General features: G+C 38.8%; 1 protein-coding gene across 3 annotated transcripts in view; it reads left to right on the plus strand.

The window, feature by feature from the left end:
* GABRA3 (gamma-aminobutyric acid type A receptor subunit alpha3) overlaps positions 1-16,543 on the plus strand; it is a 271,576-nt gene that overhangs the window by 160,226 nt on the left and 94,807 nt on the right. For all 3 annotated transcript variants that reach the window (XM_074391423.1, XM_074391422.1, XM_003943407.4), the window contains one exon: positions 13,019-13,239. In XM_074391423.1, coding sequence (XP_074247524.1) covers positions 13,019-13,239 — 221 coding nt within the window. The remainder of the gene's footprint in view (positions 1-13,018; positions 13,240-16,543) is intronic.

Consider the following 16,543-nt stretch of genomic DNA (forward strand, 5'->3'; position numbering starts at 1 on the left):
ATGGTGTATTACTCCATTCTCATGCTACTATAAAGAACTGCCCAAAATTGGGTAATTTGTGAAGGAAAAAGTTTTAATTGACTCACAGTTCTGCATGGCTTTGGAAGCCTTAGGAAACTTACAATCAAAGCAGAAGGGGAAGCAAGCATGTCCCTCTACACATGGCTGTAGGGACAGGAGTGCTGAGCAAAGGGGGAAAAGCCCCTTATAAAACCATCAAATCTCATAAGTACTCACTCACCATCATGAGAACAGCATGAGGGTAACTGCCCCATGACTCCAGGTCCCTTCCATGACATGTGGGGATTATGAGAACTACAATTCAAGATGAGATTCGGATGGAGACACAGCCATACCATATCATTTTGTCCCTGACCCCTAGCAAATCTCATGTACTCACATTTCAAGACAGAATCATGTTTCTCCAACAGTCCTCCAAATTCTTGACTCATTCCAGCATTACCTCAAACGTCCAAGTCCACAGTCTCATCTGAGACAAGGCAAGCCCTTTCTACCTATGAGCCTGTAAAACTGAAAGCAAGTTAGTTACTTTCTAGTTACAAAGGGGTTACTGACATTGGGTAAATGCATCTGTTCCAAATGGGAGAAATTGGACAAATTGGCTACAGGCCCCATGCATGTCCAAAACCCAATAGGGCAGTCATTAAATATTAAAGTTCCAAAATGATCTCCTTTGAATTCATGTCTCATATCCAGGTCATGCCAATGCAAGAGGTGGGCTTCTACAGCCTTGGGTAGCTCTACCCTTGTGCCTTTGCATGGTACAGCCCCCTCCCAGCTGCTTTTACAGGCTGGCATTGAGTGTCTGCAGCTTTTGCAGGTGCATAGTACAACCTATCAGTAAATCTACCATACTGGGGTTTGTAGGATGGTGGCCCTCTTCTAACAACTCCACTAGGCAGTGCCCCAGCGGGTACCTGTGTGTGGGATCCAATCCCACCATTTCCCTTTCAAACTGCCCTAGCAGAGGTTCTCCATGAGGGCTCTACCCTTGCAGCAAACGTCTGCCTCGACTTCCAGGAGTTTCCATACATCCTCTGAAATCTAGGCAGAGGTTCCCAAACCTCAATTCTTGACTTCTGTGCACCTGCAGGCTTAACATCCCATGGAAGCTGCCAAGGCTTGGGGCTGCACCCTCCAAAGCAATGGTCCGAGCTGTACCTTGGCCCTTTTCAGCCACAGCTGGAGTAGCTGGGATGCAGGACACCAAGTCCCGAGACTGCATACAGCAGGGGAGCCCTGGGCCTGGTTCAGGATACCATTTTTCCCTCCTAGGCCTCCAGGCCTGTGATGGGAGGGGCTGCCACAAAGGTCTCTAATATGCCCAGATATATTTTCCCCATTGTCTTGGCAATTCACATTCAACTCCTCAATATTTATACAAATTTCTGCAGCCAGCTTGAATTTCTCTCCAGAAAATGGGATTTTCTTTTCTATTGCATTTTCAGGCTGCAAGTTTTCCAAACTTCTATGCTCTGCTTCCTCTTGAACACTTTACTGCTTAGAACTTTCTTCTGCCAGATAGGCTAAATATTTCTCAAGTTCAAAGTTCCACAGATCTCTAGGGCAGGGGCAAAATGCCACCAGTCTCTTTGCTAAAGAATAGTAAGAATTATATTTATTCCAGTTCTCTACAAGTTTCTCATCTCCATCTGAGACCATATCAGTCTGGACTTAATTGTCCATATCATTATCAATATTTTGGTCCAAGCCATTCAAGAAGTCTCTAGGAAGTTCCAGACATTCCCACATCTTTCATCTTCTGAGTCCTCCAAGTCTCTAGGAAGTTCCAAAGTTTCTCCCATTTTCCTGTCTTTTTTTTTTTTTTTTTAAATAGAGTTTCACTCTGTCACCCAAGCTGGAGTGCAGTGGTGCATTCTTGGCTCACTGCAAATTTTGCCTCCCAGTTTCAAGCAATTCTCCTGCCTCAGCCTCCCAAGTAGCTGGGATTACAGGCATATGCCACTTTGCCTGGCTAATTTTTATATTTTCAGTAGAAAATGATTTCACCATGTTGGCCAGGCTGGTCTTGAATTCCTTACCTCAAGTGATCCACTGACTGTGGCCTCCCAAAGTGTTGGGATTACTTGATCTTCCAAAGTGTTGGTGTGAACCACTGCACTTGGCCTTCTTGTATTCTTCTGAGCCCTGTGAACTGTTCCAACTTCTGCATGTTATCCAGTTCCAAAGTTGCTTCTACATTTTCAGGTATATTTATAGCAGCACCCCACTACTGCCTGGCACTAATGTACTTTATAAGTCTGTTCTCACACTGCCATAAGTAACTGCCTGAGACTGTGTAATTTATAAAGGAAAAGGTTTAATTGACTCACAGTTCAGCATGGCTCGGGAGGCTTCAGGAAACTTACAATCCTGGCAGAAGGGGAAACGAACACATTCTTCTTCACATGGTGGCAGAAGAGAGAAGTGCCAAGTAAAAGGGTTCCCATCAGATCTCACTCACTCACTATGACAAGAACAGCATGAGAATAACTGCCACCATGATTCAATTACCTCCCAATGGGCCCCTCCCATGACACATGTGGATTATGAGAAATACAATTCAAGATGAGATTTGGGTGGGGACACAGTCAAACCATATCATATGGATATTTTGCAAATATTTCTTCCTGATATGTAGATTGTCTCTTTACTCTGTGAAGATTGTTTCACTTGCTGTGCAGAAGCTTTTGCATTTGATGGAATCCCATTTGTCAATTGTTACTTTGGTTGCCCATGCTTTTGAGTCTGACCAAAATATCTGTGCCCAGGCCAATGTCATGGAGCATTACCCCAATGTTTTCTTCCAGTGTTTTCATAGTTTTAAGTCTTGAATTTAAGTCTTTTATCCATTTTGATTTGATTAATGTGTATGATGAGAGATGGGGATGAGTTTCTTTCTTCTGCATATGAGTTATTGTGTTTTCCCAGCACTATTTACTAATGGGATTTTCCTTCTTCTATTGTATATTCTTGCTGCCTTTGTTGGAGATGAATTCTCTGTAAATGTGTGGATATATATCTGGGTTCTCTATTCTGTTCCATTGGTCCATGTATCTCTGTTTATGCCAGCACCATGATGTGTTTTTTTTTTGTTTTCTGTTTGTTTTTTTTTTTTAGTAAAAACAAAAACTTACTGCTTTGCAGTAAGTTTTGAAGTCAGATACTGTGATACCTCCAGCTTTGTTCTTTTTGCTCAGGATTGCTTTGGCTATTCAAGGCCTTTTGTTATTCCACATAAATTTTGGGATTCATTTTTTCTTTATCTGTGGAGAATGTCATTGGTATTTTGGTAGGGATTGCACTGATTTGTAAGTTGCTTTGGGTAATAGTGTCATTTTAACAATATTAATTATGTCAATCAATGAATGTGGTATATCTTTTCATTTTTTGTGTCCCCTTCAATTTCTTTCATAAATGTTTTATAGTTTTCCTTGTATTGATCTTTCACTTCTTTGGTTAGATTGATTCCTAGGTGTTTTGTACTTATAGCTACAAACTTCCCTGTTAGCACTACTTTCACTGTATGCCATAGGTTTTGGTATGTTGTGTTTGCATTATCATTTGTTTCAAGGAATTTTCAATTTCTCTCTTAATTTCTTTAGTGACTCGTTGGTGATTCAGGAGTATATTGTTCAATTTCCATGTGTTTGTATAGTTTCCAGTATTTCTCTTGTTATTGATTTCTAGTTTTATTCCATTGTGGTCAGAGAATATGCTTGATATTATTTCAATTTTTTTGAATGTTTTAAGACTTGTTCTGTGGCCCAACATAGGGTCTATCCTTAAGAATGTCCCATGTTCTGAGGGAAAAACAAATGTATATTCTGCAACCACTGGAGGAAATGATCTGTAAATATCTATTAGGTTCCTTTGATCTACACTGCAGGTTAAGTCCAATGTTTCTTTAGTGATTTTCTGTCTGGAATATTTGTCCAATGCTGAAAGTGTGGTGTTGAATTCTCCAGCTATCATAGGGATTGATATCTCTCTTTAGACCTAATTATATTTGCTATATATTTCTGGGTGCTCTAGCATTGGGTGCATATATATTACAACTGTTATTTCCTATTGCTGAATTGAACCCTTTATCATTATATAGTGTCCTTTGTCTCTTCTTACAGTTTTTGTCTTGACATTTATTTTGTCTGATATAAGTGTAGCTACTCCTGTTCTTTTTTGCTTTCCATTTGCATGGAATATCTTTTTCCATCCCTTTATTTTTAGTTTACATATGTCTTTGCAGATGAAGTGTGTTTCTTATAGGCAATAGACCACTGGCTCTTTTTTTTTTTTTCATCGATTCGCCCACTATGTTTTTTGATTGTAGTATTTAGTCAATATACATTCAATATTATTAGTAGTAAGCAAGAATTTACACCTGCCATTTTGTTATTTGTTTTGTCATCTTCTCTTCATTCTTTATTTCCTTCCTGCCATTGTTTTACTGAAGGTGATTTTCTCTGATGACATGATTTAGTTTCTTACTTTCTACTTTTTGAGCATCCATTGTATGGTTTTTGGTTTAAATTTACCATGAGGCTGGCAAATACTATCTTATACCCTATTATTTTAGGCTGATGACAACTTAATACTGTTCACGTAAACAACCAAGCAAAAAGAAAACAAATAAAAATTCTTATTTGTCCCCCCACTTTTTAACTTTTTGTTGTTTCTATTAATATCTTATTGTACTGTCTTGGAAAATTGTTATAGTTATTAGTTTGATTAGTACATCATTTAGTCTTTCTATGAAGATAAGAGTAGTTTACACAGCACAGTTACAGTGTTGTAGTATTCTGTGTTTTTCTATGTACTTACTAATACCAGTAAGTTTTGAACCTTCAGATTATTTCTTATTACTCATTAATATTCTTTTCTTTTTGATTGAAGCACTCCCCTTAGCATTTCCTGTAGGGCAGGTCTAGTGATGATGAAATCCCTCAGCTTTTGTTTTTCTGGGAAATTATTTATTTCTCCTTCATGTTTGAAGGATGTTTTCTATAGATTTACTATTCTAGGGTAAAAGATTATTTTTTTACTTCAGTACTTTAAATATGTCATATCACTCTCTCCTGTCCTGTAAGGTTTCCATTGAAAATTCTGCTGCCTGATGTATTGGAGATCCATTGCATGTTGTTTCTTTTCTCTTGCTGCTTTTATAATCATTTCTTTATCAATTGACCTTTGGGAGTTTAATTATGAAATGTTCTTGAAGTAGTCTTCTTTGAGTTAAGTCTGCTTTATGTTTTATAACCTTCTTGTACTTGGATAATCACATCTTTCTCTAGGTTTGGAATGTTCTCTGTTATTTTTCCTTTCAATAAATTTTCTACCTCTATCTCTTTCTGTACCTTCTCTTCGAGGTCAGTAACTCTTACATTTGCCCTTTTGAGGCTATTTTCTAGTTCCTGTAAACATGCTTCATTGTTTTTTAATTTCTTTTATTTTGTTGCCTCTTACTGTGTATATTCAAATAGCCTGTCTTCAGGCTCAATAATTATTTCTTCTGCTTGACTCATTCTGCTATTAAAAGGCTCTGATGCTTTCTTCAGTATGCCAATTGCATTTTTCAGCTCAATAATTTCTGCTTGGTTCTTTTTAACTATTTCAGTCTCTGTTAATTTTATCTGATAGGATTCTGAATTTCTTTGTATGATATTCAGTTTCTTTGAGTTTCCTCAACACATTTTTTAATTTTCTCTCTGAAAGGTCACATAGCTCTGTTTCTCCAGGTTTGCTCCCTGCTACCTTATTTAGTTTATGATATAGTTTAGCTGTGTCCCCACGCAAAACTCATCTTTAATTGTACATAATCTCCACGTGTCACAGGAGGGACCCTGTTGGAGGTAATTGAATCATAGGTGTGTTACTCTCATGCTGTTCTTGTGATAGTGTGTTCTCACATGATGTCACTGTTTTATAAGGGGCTTTCCCCCATTTTGCTTGGCACTTCTCTCTCCTGTCACCATGCAAAGAAGGATGGGTTTGCTTCCCCGTCTGCCATAATTGTAAATTTCTTGAGGCCACCCCAGCCATGCTGAACTGTGATTCAATTAAACCTCTTTCCCTTATAAATTATAGTCTCAGATATGTCTTTATTAGCAGTGTGATAATAGACTAATACAGTAAACTAGTATCACAGAATGGGGCACTGCAGTAAAGATGCCTGAAAATGTGAAGTGACTTTGGAACTGGATGACAGGCAGAGGTTGGAACAATTTGGAGGTCTCAGAGGAAGACAGAAAAATGTGGGAAAGTTTGCAACTTTCTAGAGACTTGGATGGCTCAGTAAACAGGAAGATGTGGGGAAGTTTGGAGCTTCCTAGAGACTTCTTGAATGGCTTTGACCAAAATGCTGAAAGTGTTATGTACAAAAAAAGTCCAGGCTGAGGTGGTCTCTGATGGAGATGAGGAACTTGTTGGAAATTGGAACAAAGGTGACTTTTTTAATGCTTTAGCAAACAGACTGTTGACATTTTGCCCCTGTCCTAGCCATCTGTGCAACTTTGAATTTGAAATAGATGATTTAGGGTATCTGGTGGAAGAAATTTCTAAATGGCAAAGCATTCAAGAGGTGACAGAGCATAAAAGTTTAAAAAGTTTGTAGGCCGGTAATGCAACAGAAAAGAAAAACCCATTTTCTGGAAAGAAATTCAATCTGATTGCAGAAATTTGCATAAGTAACAAAGAGCAGAATGTTAATCACCAAGAAAATGGGGAAATATCTCCAGGGCATTTCAGAGACCTTCACAGAAGCCCCTTCCAACACAGATCCAGAGGCCTAGGAGGAAAAAAAGGTTTCATCGGCCAGGTCCAGAAACCCCCTGCTTCATGAAGACTGGGGACATGGTATCCTGCATCCTTAGCTGCTACAGCTTCAGCCATGGCTAAAACAGGCCAAGATATAGCTTAGGCCATGGCTTCAGAGGGTGGAAGCCCCAAGCCTTTGCAGCTTCCACATGAAGTTGAGCCTGTGGGTGTACCAAAGTTAAGAATTGAGGTTTGGGAACCTCCACCTAGATTTTAGAGGATGTGTGGAAACTCCTGGACGTCCAGGAAGAAGTTTGCTGCAGGGGCAGATCACTCATGGAGAATCTCTGCTAGGGCAGTGTGGAAGGGAAATGTGGAGTTGGAGCCCACACACAGAATTCGCACTGGGGCACTGCCTAGTGGAGCTGTCAGAAGAGGGCCACCATCTTCCAGACCCCAGAATGGTAGATTCACTGACAGCTCATACCATACACTTGGAAAAGCCACAGACACTCAACACCAGTCCATGAAAGCAGCTGGGTAGAGGGCTGTACCCTCCAAAGCCATAAGGGTGGAGCTGCCTAAGGCCATGAGAGCCCACCTCTTGCATCAGAATGGCCTGGATGTGAGACACAGAGTCAAAGGAGATTATTTTGGAATTTTAGGTTTTAATGACTGCCTTATTGGATTTTGGACTTGCATGGGGCCTGTAGCCCTTTTGTTTTGGCCAATGTCTCCCATTTGGAATGGGTGTATTTACCCAATGCCTGTACCCCCATCGTATCCAGGTAGTTACTAACTTGTTTTTGATTTTACAGGCTCATAGGTGGAAAGGACTTGCCTTGTCCCAGACAAGACTTTGGACTTGGACTTTTGAGTTAATGTTGGAATGAGTTAAGAATTTGGGGAGCTGTTGGAAGGACATGATTGTGTTTTGAAATGTAAGGGTATGAAATATGGGAGACACCCGGGCTGGAATTATATGGTTTGACTGTTTCTTCATCCAGTTCTCATCTTGAATTGTAGTTCCCCAAATCCCCATGTGTCATAGGAGATACCTGGTAGGAGGTGATGAAATTATTGGGGGTGGTTACTCTCATGCTGTTTTCCTGATAGTGAGAGAGTTCTCATGAAATCAGATGGTTTTATAAAGGGCTTTTCCCCCTTTTGTCTGGCACTTCTTGCTGCCACCATGTGAAGAAGGACGTACTTGTTTCCCCTTCTGCCATGATTATAAGTTTCCTGAGGTCTCCCTAGCCATGCTGAACTTTTGAGTCAATTAAACCTCTTTCCTTTATAAATTACCCAGTCTCGAGTATGTCTTCATTAGCATCATGAGAATGAAATAATACAGTTCATTTGCAGTGATCTTGTTTTTCTTGGATTATCTTTATACTTGTAGATATTCAACAGGTCTGGGCATTGAAGAGTATGATATTTACCACAGTCTTCTCAGTCTGGATTTGTTTGTACCAATCCTTTTTGGGAAGGCTTTCTGGATATTTGACAGGACTTGGGTGTTGTGATCTAACCTGTATCTGTTTTAGGGGGCACCTCAACCTCTGTAACACTGTGGTTCTTGCAGTTTTGTAGAGGTTCTGCCTTAATATTCTTAGACAATATCTGGAGGAATTCTCTGCATTACCAGGCAAAGACTTTTGTCCCCTTCTCTTACTAACTTACAAACAAATTAAGTCTCTCCCAATGTTCTAAGCCACCTGAAGCTGACAGTGAAGTGACAAAAGCACCCTTATAGCCACCACCATTGTGACTGTGCTGGGTCAGACCTGGACCCAGCACAGCATTGGGTCTCACCCAAGGCTTCCTGTAACTACTCCCTGGTTACTGCCTATGTTCACTCAAGGCCCTGGGGCTCTACAATCAGCATATGACAAAGCCAGCCAGGCCTGTGTCCTTCCCTTTTGGGTGATGAGTACTTCTAGGTCCTTGGCAGATCTAGACACGCTGTCTGGGAGCCAGAGACTGCAATCATAAATCTTAGAAATCTTCCTGGTTTTTCTTTTGTACTGAAGCTGAACTGGCTCTCAAACCATAACATGCAATCTTTCCTACTCCACCCTCTCTCTTCTATGAGGAGTCTCATCTCATGGCCACCACCACCACAGCCTCACAAGAGTACTGCCTGACACTACGGATCTTCTCTTAAGGCCCAAAATCTCTTCAGTTAGCTTGTACTGGATACTGCCTGGCCTGGGACTCACCTTTCAGGGTAGTCTCCCATCTGGCCCAAGGCAGGTCCAGAAATGGTGTCCAGGAGCCAAGTCCTCAGATCCAGGTCTCCAAGAGCCTGCTTGATGCTCTAACACACTGATGTGAAGCTTGTACCTATCCCATTTACTTTTCCCTCTACTTTTTTCAAGCAGAAAGAATCTAATCCCATAGCCATCATAGCTGAGAATGTACTAAGTCTCACCTGAAGTTAGCAAATCTCAGAGTTGCATCCAAGGCCTACCACATAGTACTTGTGTATCACTGCTGGTTATTTAGGGCCCAAGGGCACTTTCATTGGCAGGTAATCTTGCCAGGGATGGTTCCTTCCCTTCAAGGCGATAGGTTTACTTGTGACCCATTGTGTTTCTAGAAATGTCATCTGGGAGGTAGGGCCTGTAAAAAGGTTGTCACAACTCTGACTGCTGCCCTATCCTTCTGTGGCCAAGCTGGTATCCAAGATGCAAGACAAAGTCTTACCTACTCTTCCCTCTCCTCTACTCAAATGGAGGGAAGGGATCTCTTTTGGAGCAGCAAGCTGTGCAGCTTAGGGTTAGGGGAGGAACAAAGCTGACACTCCCTTAGCTGCCCTGTCTGGTGTCTCCATAGGTCACATGTCTCCCCATAATCAGTCCACTGGTTCCAAGCACAGTTTAGCACTAGGAATCAACTACGAGTTGCTGCCCTTGTGGCCTAGACTGCTGTTCATGATTACTTCAGGCTCCAGAGCACTTTAGCCTGAAGTGGCAAAGCTGTGGAAACTGAGGTTCTGACTGCTGGGATCAGTGATTCCCTTTTGTCTAGGGCTAGGATAAATGCTCCTTCCATGGGCAGGTATCAGCTAAGTTTGATCTGATTTTGCTTTCTGCTTTAACAGGGAAGTACTAGTTTAATGTCTGACAATTGCTGTGCTCTCTCTCTTGTCTGTGTACAGAAAAGTTCTCCATGCCACACCACCACTGCCAGGAGTTGGGGGAGGGGTGGTGTCAGTGATTCGAGACTGTTTTTCCTTCCTCTTCTGTGCCTCTTTCAGTGATATGTAGTTAAAATCAGGTATTGTAAGCACTCTCCTAATTTTAAGTTCCTATGAAGGTGCTTTTTTTATGTGTATAGATAGTTGTTAAATTGGTGTCCTGGCTGTGGGGGGAGGGACAATCAGTGGAGACTTCTATTGTACCATCTTTCTCTGTCCCCAACAACATTTTCAAAATCTATTTTTATTGTTTTTTTTTGTTTTGTTTTGTTTTGTTTTTGGTTTCTATTGTTGCATTTAAGAAGTCAGCATAAGTGGTGGTTATAAGTCAAGTGGCCATGTCTTTGTAGGTAGTCTGTCTTTTCTGTTTTGCAACTTTTAAAATCTCTTCTTTGGTATTCTTCAAATTCATTATGTACTGGCTGGGATCTATTTTAATTTATTAAGCTTGCAACTCATTATGGTACTTGAAGCTAAGGATGCATATGTTTCAACAATTCTAGAAATTGCAGTCCATTAGTACTTTGACTATTGTTTCTCTCCTATGTTCTCTAATCTCTCACATTTACAATTGTAATACATGTATACTGAAACTTTTACTTTTATCCTTCATAGTACTATACCTCTCATATTTTCTATCAGTGGTATGTTTAAAATGTGAACTGAGTAATTTTTTCTCATATGTATTTTCCATTTCACTAATATCTCTTTAGTAATATCTAATCTGCTCTGTAACACACACATTGAGTTTTAATTTTCAATTGCTATTTTTCCTTTACAGAAAGTAAACTTCAACTAGATAGATCTTTTTCAAATTTACTTTTTCTTTCTTCCTTCCCCTCATAACCTTTATAATTTTAATTATAGTTTTTTTCATAATCACTATTGGATAATTATATGAAGTCCTTGGAGGAGCTCTAATTCAGTTTTATGTTATATCTGTTGATCTTTACTTGTAACCATTTCCTTAGGTGTTTTGTTGTGGAGGACAGTGAGGTAATTTTAAGCAAGTATTAATTTGTGTTTCTGTCCTTCCAATTTTTTTGTGTTTGCTTTGCAAGTCAATCTAGTGGTATACCCAGCTTAAGACCAATTTTTATGTTAAGTTCTCAGCTTATAAATTTCAGATCAGGCAGACAGTATACATTTGGACATCAATCCCACATATGGTTAGAATTGAGTTTGCTACATCTCAGTAGAAACACCTTTTCCTCAACTTCTCCCCCTTCTTTTTTGAACTTTTGTGTTGTGAGCTGATTTTATCTAGTTAATTTAACCTAGGTCACCCTTTTGCTAAACTCTTCAGGATCTTGGCTTTATGTGAAAGTCTAGTTCCAGCTCCTCATCTGCCAGAGTCCCGCCTCTTCTTCCTCTTAAAAGTGTTCCAGTTTAGACAACCAATTATATGATCTTTAAACCTGTAGGCAGGAATGTTCTTGATATACTAAAGGAAGAGAAATGCCAAAATGGCTGAACTTTAAAGAAAAAAGTATTTGGAGAATAACTCAGAGAGGAAAGCAAGGACCAGCTTATGGTAGGGAAAAGTTCATTTCACATATGATTGGAAGCCATTAGGGGATTTTAAACAAAAGAATTTTCAGCAAATTCTGGTTTTCATTTTTTTTTTTTTTAAACGTGGCTATCTAGAACTGTCCCCTGTGCCTTGTGTAGTTCAGTGGTCAAAGATTTGGTCAAACTTTGTACTCAGATTTTGAGACTCTGACTCTCAGTGGTTCTCCTGTTCCCAGGACTTCTGCATGAATTTTCATCTCCCAATCCTGAGCTTCTCCTCTGATAAGCTAATACATTTTTCAGATTTCTTCCACTTGAATTGTGATGGATTAAGGAATTCCTTCAGTCTAAATGGCAGCAAATTCACAAACATCACCCAGCTCAGTTCTTTCATTTAGTGGACCACTATCCTATTGTTTCTGCCTTTTTTTTTTTTTTTTTTAAACTGGGCGCCAGGGCCTCTCCCATTTCTGTGTAGTATAGTGATCAGCCAGAACTTTTGGCAGAATATATATTCAGATTTGGAGGTCCATCCCTTCTGGGATTCTCTTGCTTTTGAGTCTTCCACCCCTAATATTCCAAATTCTCTGACACCTTGAGACAGTAAGGTCATATATGTCACACAAATTCTAGGATTGAGAAGTGCCTTCAAGAAAGAAAAATCACAAACTCACAATTCTAATCTATTGCTGCTGCTATCTGTCAAAGGTAAACTCACCTTAGATTTCTGTCTGCTTTCAGTCACGCCCCATTGGTTTCAAGTAATATAGATTACATACAGTTGTTGTTCAGGTTTTATAATTAATAGCTATAAGAAGATATACTCAAACAATTTATTATGCTGTTATCAATACCTGTAACATTTATTGTTAATTTATTTTGTATGTAGATAAACAGCAAATTTGAACATTTTCTTCATGTTTATTAGCAATTTTTATCCATTTCATGACGTTGTTGTTCATTTTCTCATTTTTTTCTTATTTATAAATAAGATCTGTTTTTCTTTCTCTTATTTATCTATTATATTTCATTATTTATTGAGGATAATAAACTATTCACTAATAAGACATATTGTTATTTTGAGGCTCAGATGAAATGTCTGATGAAATGTAAGATTTTGGTTTTGTGGTTATTTTTATATTGGCCTTTGATGTTCATATGAGATCATTAAGCAGTAGAGACAAGGTAAGAAACTTGTTTTTATATGTGTGTCACTGCATAGAGAAGGGAGCGCTCGCCTTCTCATAAGGCAAAGTCTTGCAATTAGCTTGTATGGTGTGTGGGGATGTGTTGGCAGTGATCTTCCTAAAAAAATGCCTTGTCAAATACGTTATCCCCATGTTTATTAATCACCATGGCATTATGTTTCAATCATAATAATTTACCTTAGTCACTAGTAGCTACTGTTAATAGACTGCTGCTTCTCTGCATCAAAGGAAATGCTGCAAGGTAATTAATATTTGCTAAGGGCACTGTGAGCCCTTACCAGAACTCAACTGAAATATTGTTTTTCTCTCTTTTTGTCCCTAGGAGTACACTATTGATGTATTTTTTCGACAGACATGGCATGATGAAAGACTGAAATTTGATGGACCCATGAAAATCCTTCCACTGAACAATCTCCTGGCTAGTAAGATCTGGACACCTGACACCTTCTTCCACAATGGCAAGAAATCGGTGGCTCATAACATGACCACGCCCAACAAGCTGCTCAGATTGGTAGACAACGGAACCCTCCTCTATACAATGAGGTCAGAGAGTGGTGGCTCCCACCCAAAGTATATTAGGAGTAGGACTGGGGTTGAAAGCAAAATGTTTTAGAGTATCCTTTCAAAATTCTCTCAAGTTTATAGATTAGAAATGTGCAGATACATATACACCATGGAATACTATGCAGCCATAAGAAATGATGAGTTTGTGTTCTGTAGGGACATGAATGAATCTGGAAACCATAATTCTCAGCAAACTGACACAAGAACAGAAAATCACACACCGCCTGTTTCCACTCATAGGTGGGTGTTGAATAATGAGACCACATGGACACAGGGAGTGGAGCATCACACACTGGGGTCTGTTGGGGAGGGGGGACAAGGAAGGGACAGCAGCAGGGGGGTGGGGAGGTCGAGGAGGGAGAAATGTCAGATGTAGGTGACAGGGGGATGGAGGCAGCAAACCACATTGCCATGTGTATACTTATGCAACAATCTTGCATGATCTGTGCATGTACCCCAGAACCAATAAAAAAGTAATAAAATTTTAAACTTAGAAATATACAGGTATGTATACACTTCCTAATACATTTGTGTGCATACATACTCACAGACATATATATTCTAATAAACACATAAATAGGGAGATGTACAGATAAACATTTTTAGAAACACAGAGGTGTATGTTTATAATTTATAAATGTATGCCTACTGAAAGACACATGTGGACTAACACAGAAGGACATACATATTCAAGGACACTTAAATACACAGATTCACAAAAACATATACACAGGCATGAACACTGATAATTAGAATTGACTAGGTTTAACTGCAGCAACAAACTATACCTGTGATGCAGAGCTGTCAGAATCAAATGAGATAACTATGGGTATTTTGTGAAACATACAGTGTTTTATAAACATACATTTAAAAATGCAGTAATATTTATTTTATGCCACATTACTTTAGGATGCTGAGGATGATAAGTGAATTTTACAAGCAATTTAAGATTCTATCTATCTATCTATCAGTCTATGGTGTTTATGTGTGTGTGCATATACATAGAGAGAAATCTTCATAAAATATAAAATAGTTCATACTTTTCTACCTCCCAATGGATGAAAACATCACAATTTTATGTATTTCATGACTTATTTTTGTCATAGAGTTATTAGGCATTGAATTTTGCTGTTAAAAGGAATAAGTTTGAAAGCATTAAAAAAAAAAAAAAGGAAAAAGAAAAAGAAAGCATTTTCAGTAAAGATTCTTTCCCCAATACTAAAAAAACTTTCTTGGTTCTTGGGTTTGGCTTTTACTCTTTTGATTGTTCCTCTGCTGTCAGTTATTACTTCCTGAAGCTTCTCCAACATTAATGAGTGTTAATTTTGTATAGTGCAGCTTCTATGGCTATTTGGAATTGATATATTTGCTATTTTGCAGAACAAGCCTCAAATAATGCATGCCTGGTAAATACGTGGTGAATAAATGAAGTGTGTTTGTCTGTATACTAGTCCCTCACTACTTCAAATTTGCAATTTGTTAGTGTTTTCCCTACAAGAATTTGGAAGATGGGAAGATAGTCAAGGAAAATAGAGTAATAATAATTACTTAAGAGAGAAGTTGGATGAGAGAGGAGATGAGAGACAGTGGGGCGAATGAACATAGAGAAGAAATGAGCATAGAGTGGAGGATAAAATAATAAATAAGGAAAGTGGATAGGAGTGGGAAGATAGGATGGAGAGAGGAGAGAAGACTAATTAGAGTACATAGAGGCATATATATTGGGGAAATGAGAATGGTGAAAAGAAAGAGATATGAGAATAGAGGTAAAAAAGAGGAGAAAAGTTGAGAAGACAAAGGATAAGATGGTGTAAAATAAAGAAACTAGATTAGATATTAGGATATTCTAAAGTGATAGGAGAATGTGATAAAGAGGATATAGTAGATAGATAGGAATAAAGAAGAGAAGACATAGAGAAGCAAGGGAAGAGACATGGGAGGAGATGAACAAGAGGGAGGGAAATTGTAGCTGGAAGAAAGAGAAGTTTTCTTTTATTAATTCATTCACCAAAATGTTTTGACTCCCTAATACATACATGGCCCTTAACTAAATTCTGGAAATGCAAACATTAATGTAACATGGTCTCTGACCTTAAGAAAACCACAATATAACAGGGGAGAAAGACTAATAGGATAATAGCAAATAATGTTAACTAAAATGCTAAAGAGGTGGGTAATAGTTGGAAGATAGAGGAGGGTCATCTAACATTCATTTGAGTGGGGCTGAGAGAAGAGTCCCTGAATAAGGCAACACGTAGGCTCCTGATTATTAGCATTATCATTAGTATTTTATATTATCGTGTAAGTAGAATGGAGTCAAGAAACTTGTAGGTAGTGGCAGAAGGAAGAGAAGAAGGACACTCTAGACGGAGAAAACCAAGTGAGCAGTTGCTGGGAATGGAAGGACATTTTAGGCAAGAGAGTGAGGTGGTCAGTTTTCTATTTTATATACGGCTCTGTAGTTACAGTGTAAATAATGCATTTGAAGGTAAAAGACTGGAATTAGAGAAAATGATTAGGAAACAGCTGAAATAGTCTAGATTAGAAGTGGTGTTCCAATTCAGAACAATGGATTAAGATGGAGAAGTGACGATCTGTTGAGGAAATACTCTGTAAATATAGACAAATTCAGAATGACAGAAAGGAAGAGTTGTGAAGGTAGTAGTTATCCAAATAATATGGGTGAAAGATAGTACTATAGGCTGGAGTAGGTGATATGAAAGTTAGGACAAATTTAGATAAGTCTGTAAGGTTAATTTTGGACAAGATAAGCTTAAGATGATTGTGGATTGTAGGGAAAGAAGTCTAATAGCAGTTGGATATTCAAGTCTTAACATCAGGAGAGAGATACAATATAGAGATATAAAGTTTGATATTGTTAGTGTATTGGGACAAATGGAAACAGTGAGAATGGATGTGATCACTTCAGGAAAGAGTATAGAGTAAGAAGAAATTAATGCCAGGTATCTAGTCATCTAGCACTACTATCAGGAAGGCAGTGGAGGGGAAAGAGGAACCTATGAAAGAAACCAGGAAGAAAATGTCATGGAGCTGTTAACAGTGTGCAGTAAGTATCTTGAAAGCTAAGTGTGGTAGTCAATATTGCCAGTTTCCAATATTTTCAGTTCACCTCCATCTGGGTACAAAGTATACTTACCTGAGCCATGAGGTTCAACATGGACAAATGACTTGCTTTGGCTAACCAAATGTGAGTGTAAATAGCATGTGTCAGCTCTGAGGGAGGATGTGAAGCCTTTCGAGATCCAATACATAATTTGCCATG

The sequence above is a fragment of the Saimiri boliviensis genome, chromosome X, assembly GCF_048565385.1.
Source record: "Saimiri boliviensis isolate mSaiBol1 chromosome X, mSaiBol1.pri, whole genome shotgun sequence".
NCBI lineage: Eukaryota > Metazoa > Chordata > Mammalia > Primates > Cebidae > Saimiri > Saimiri boliviensis.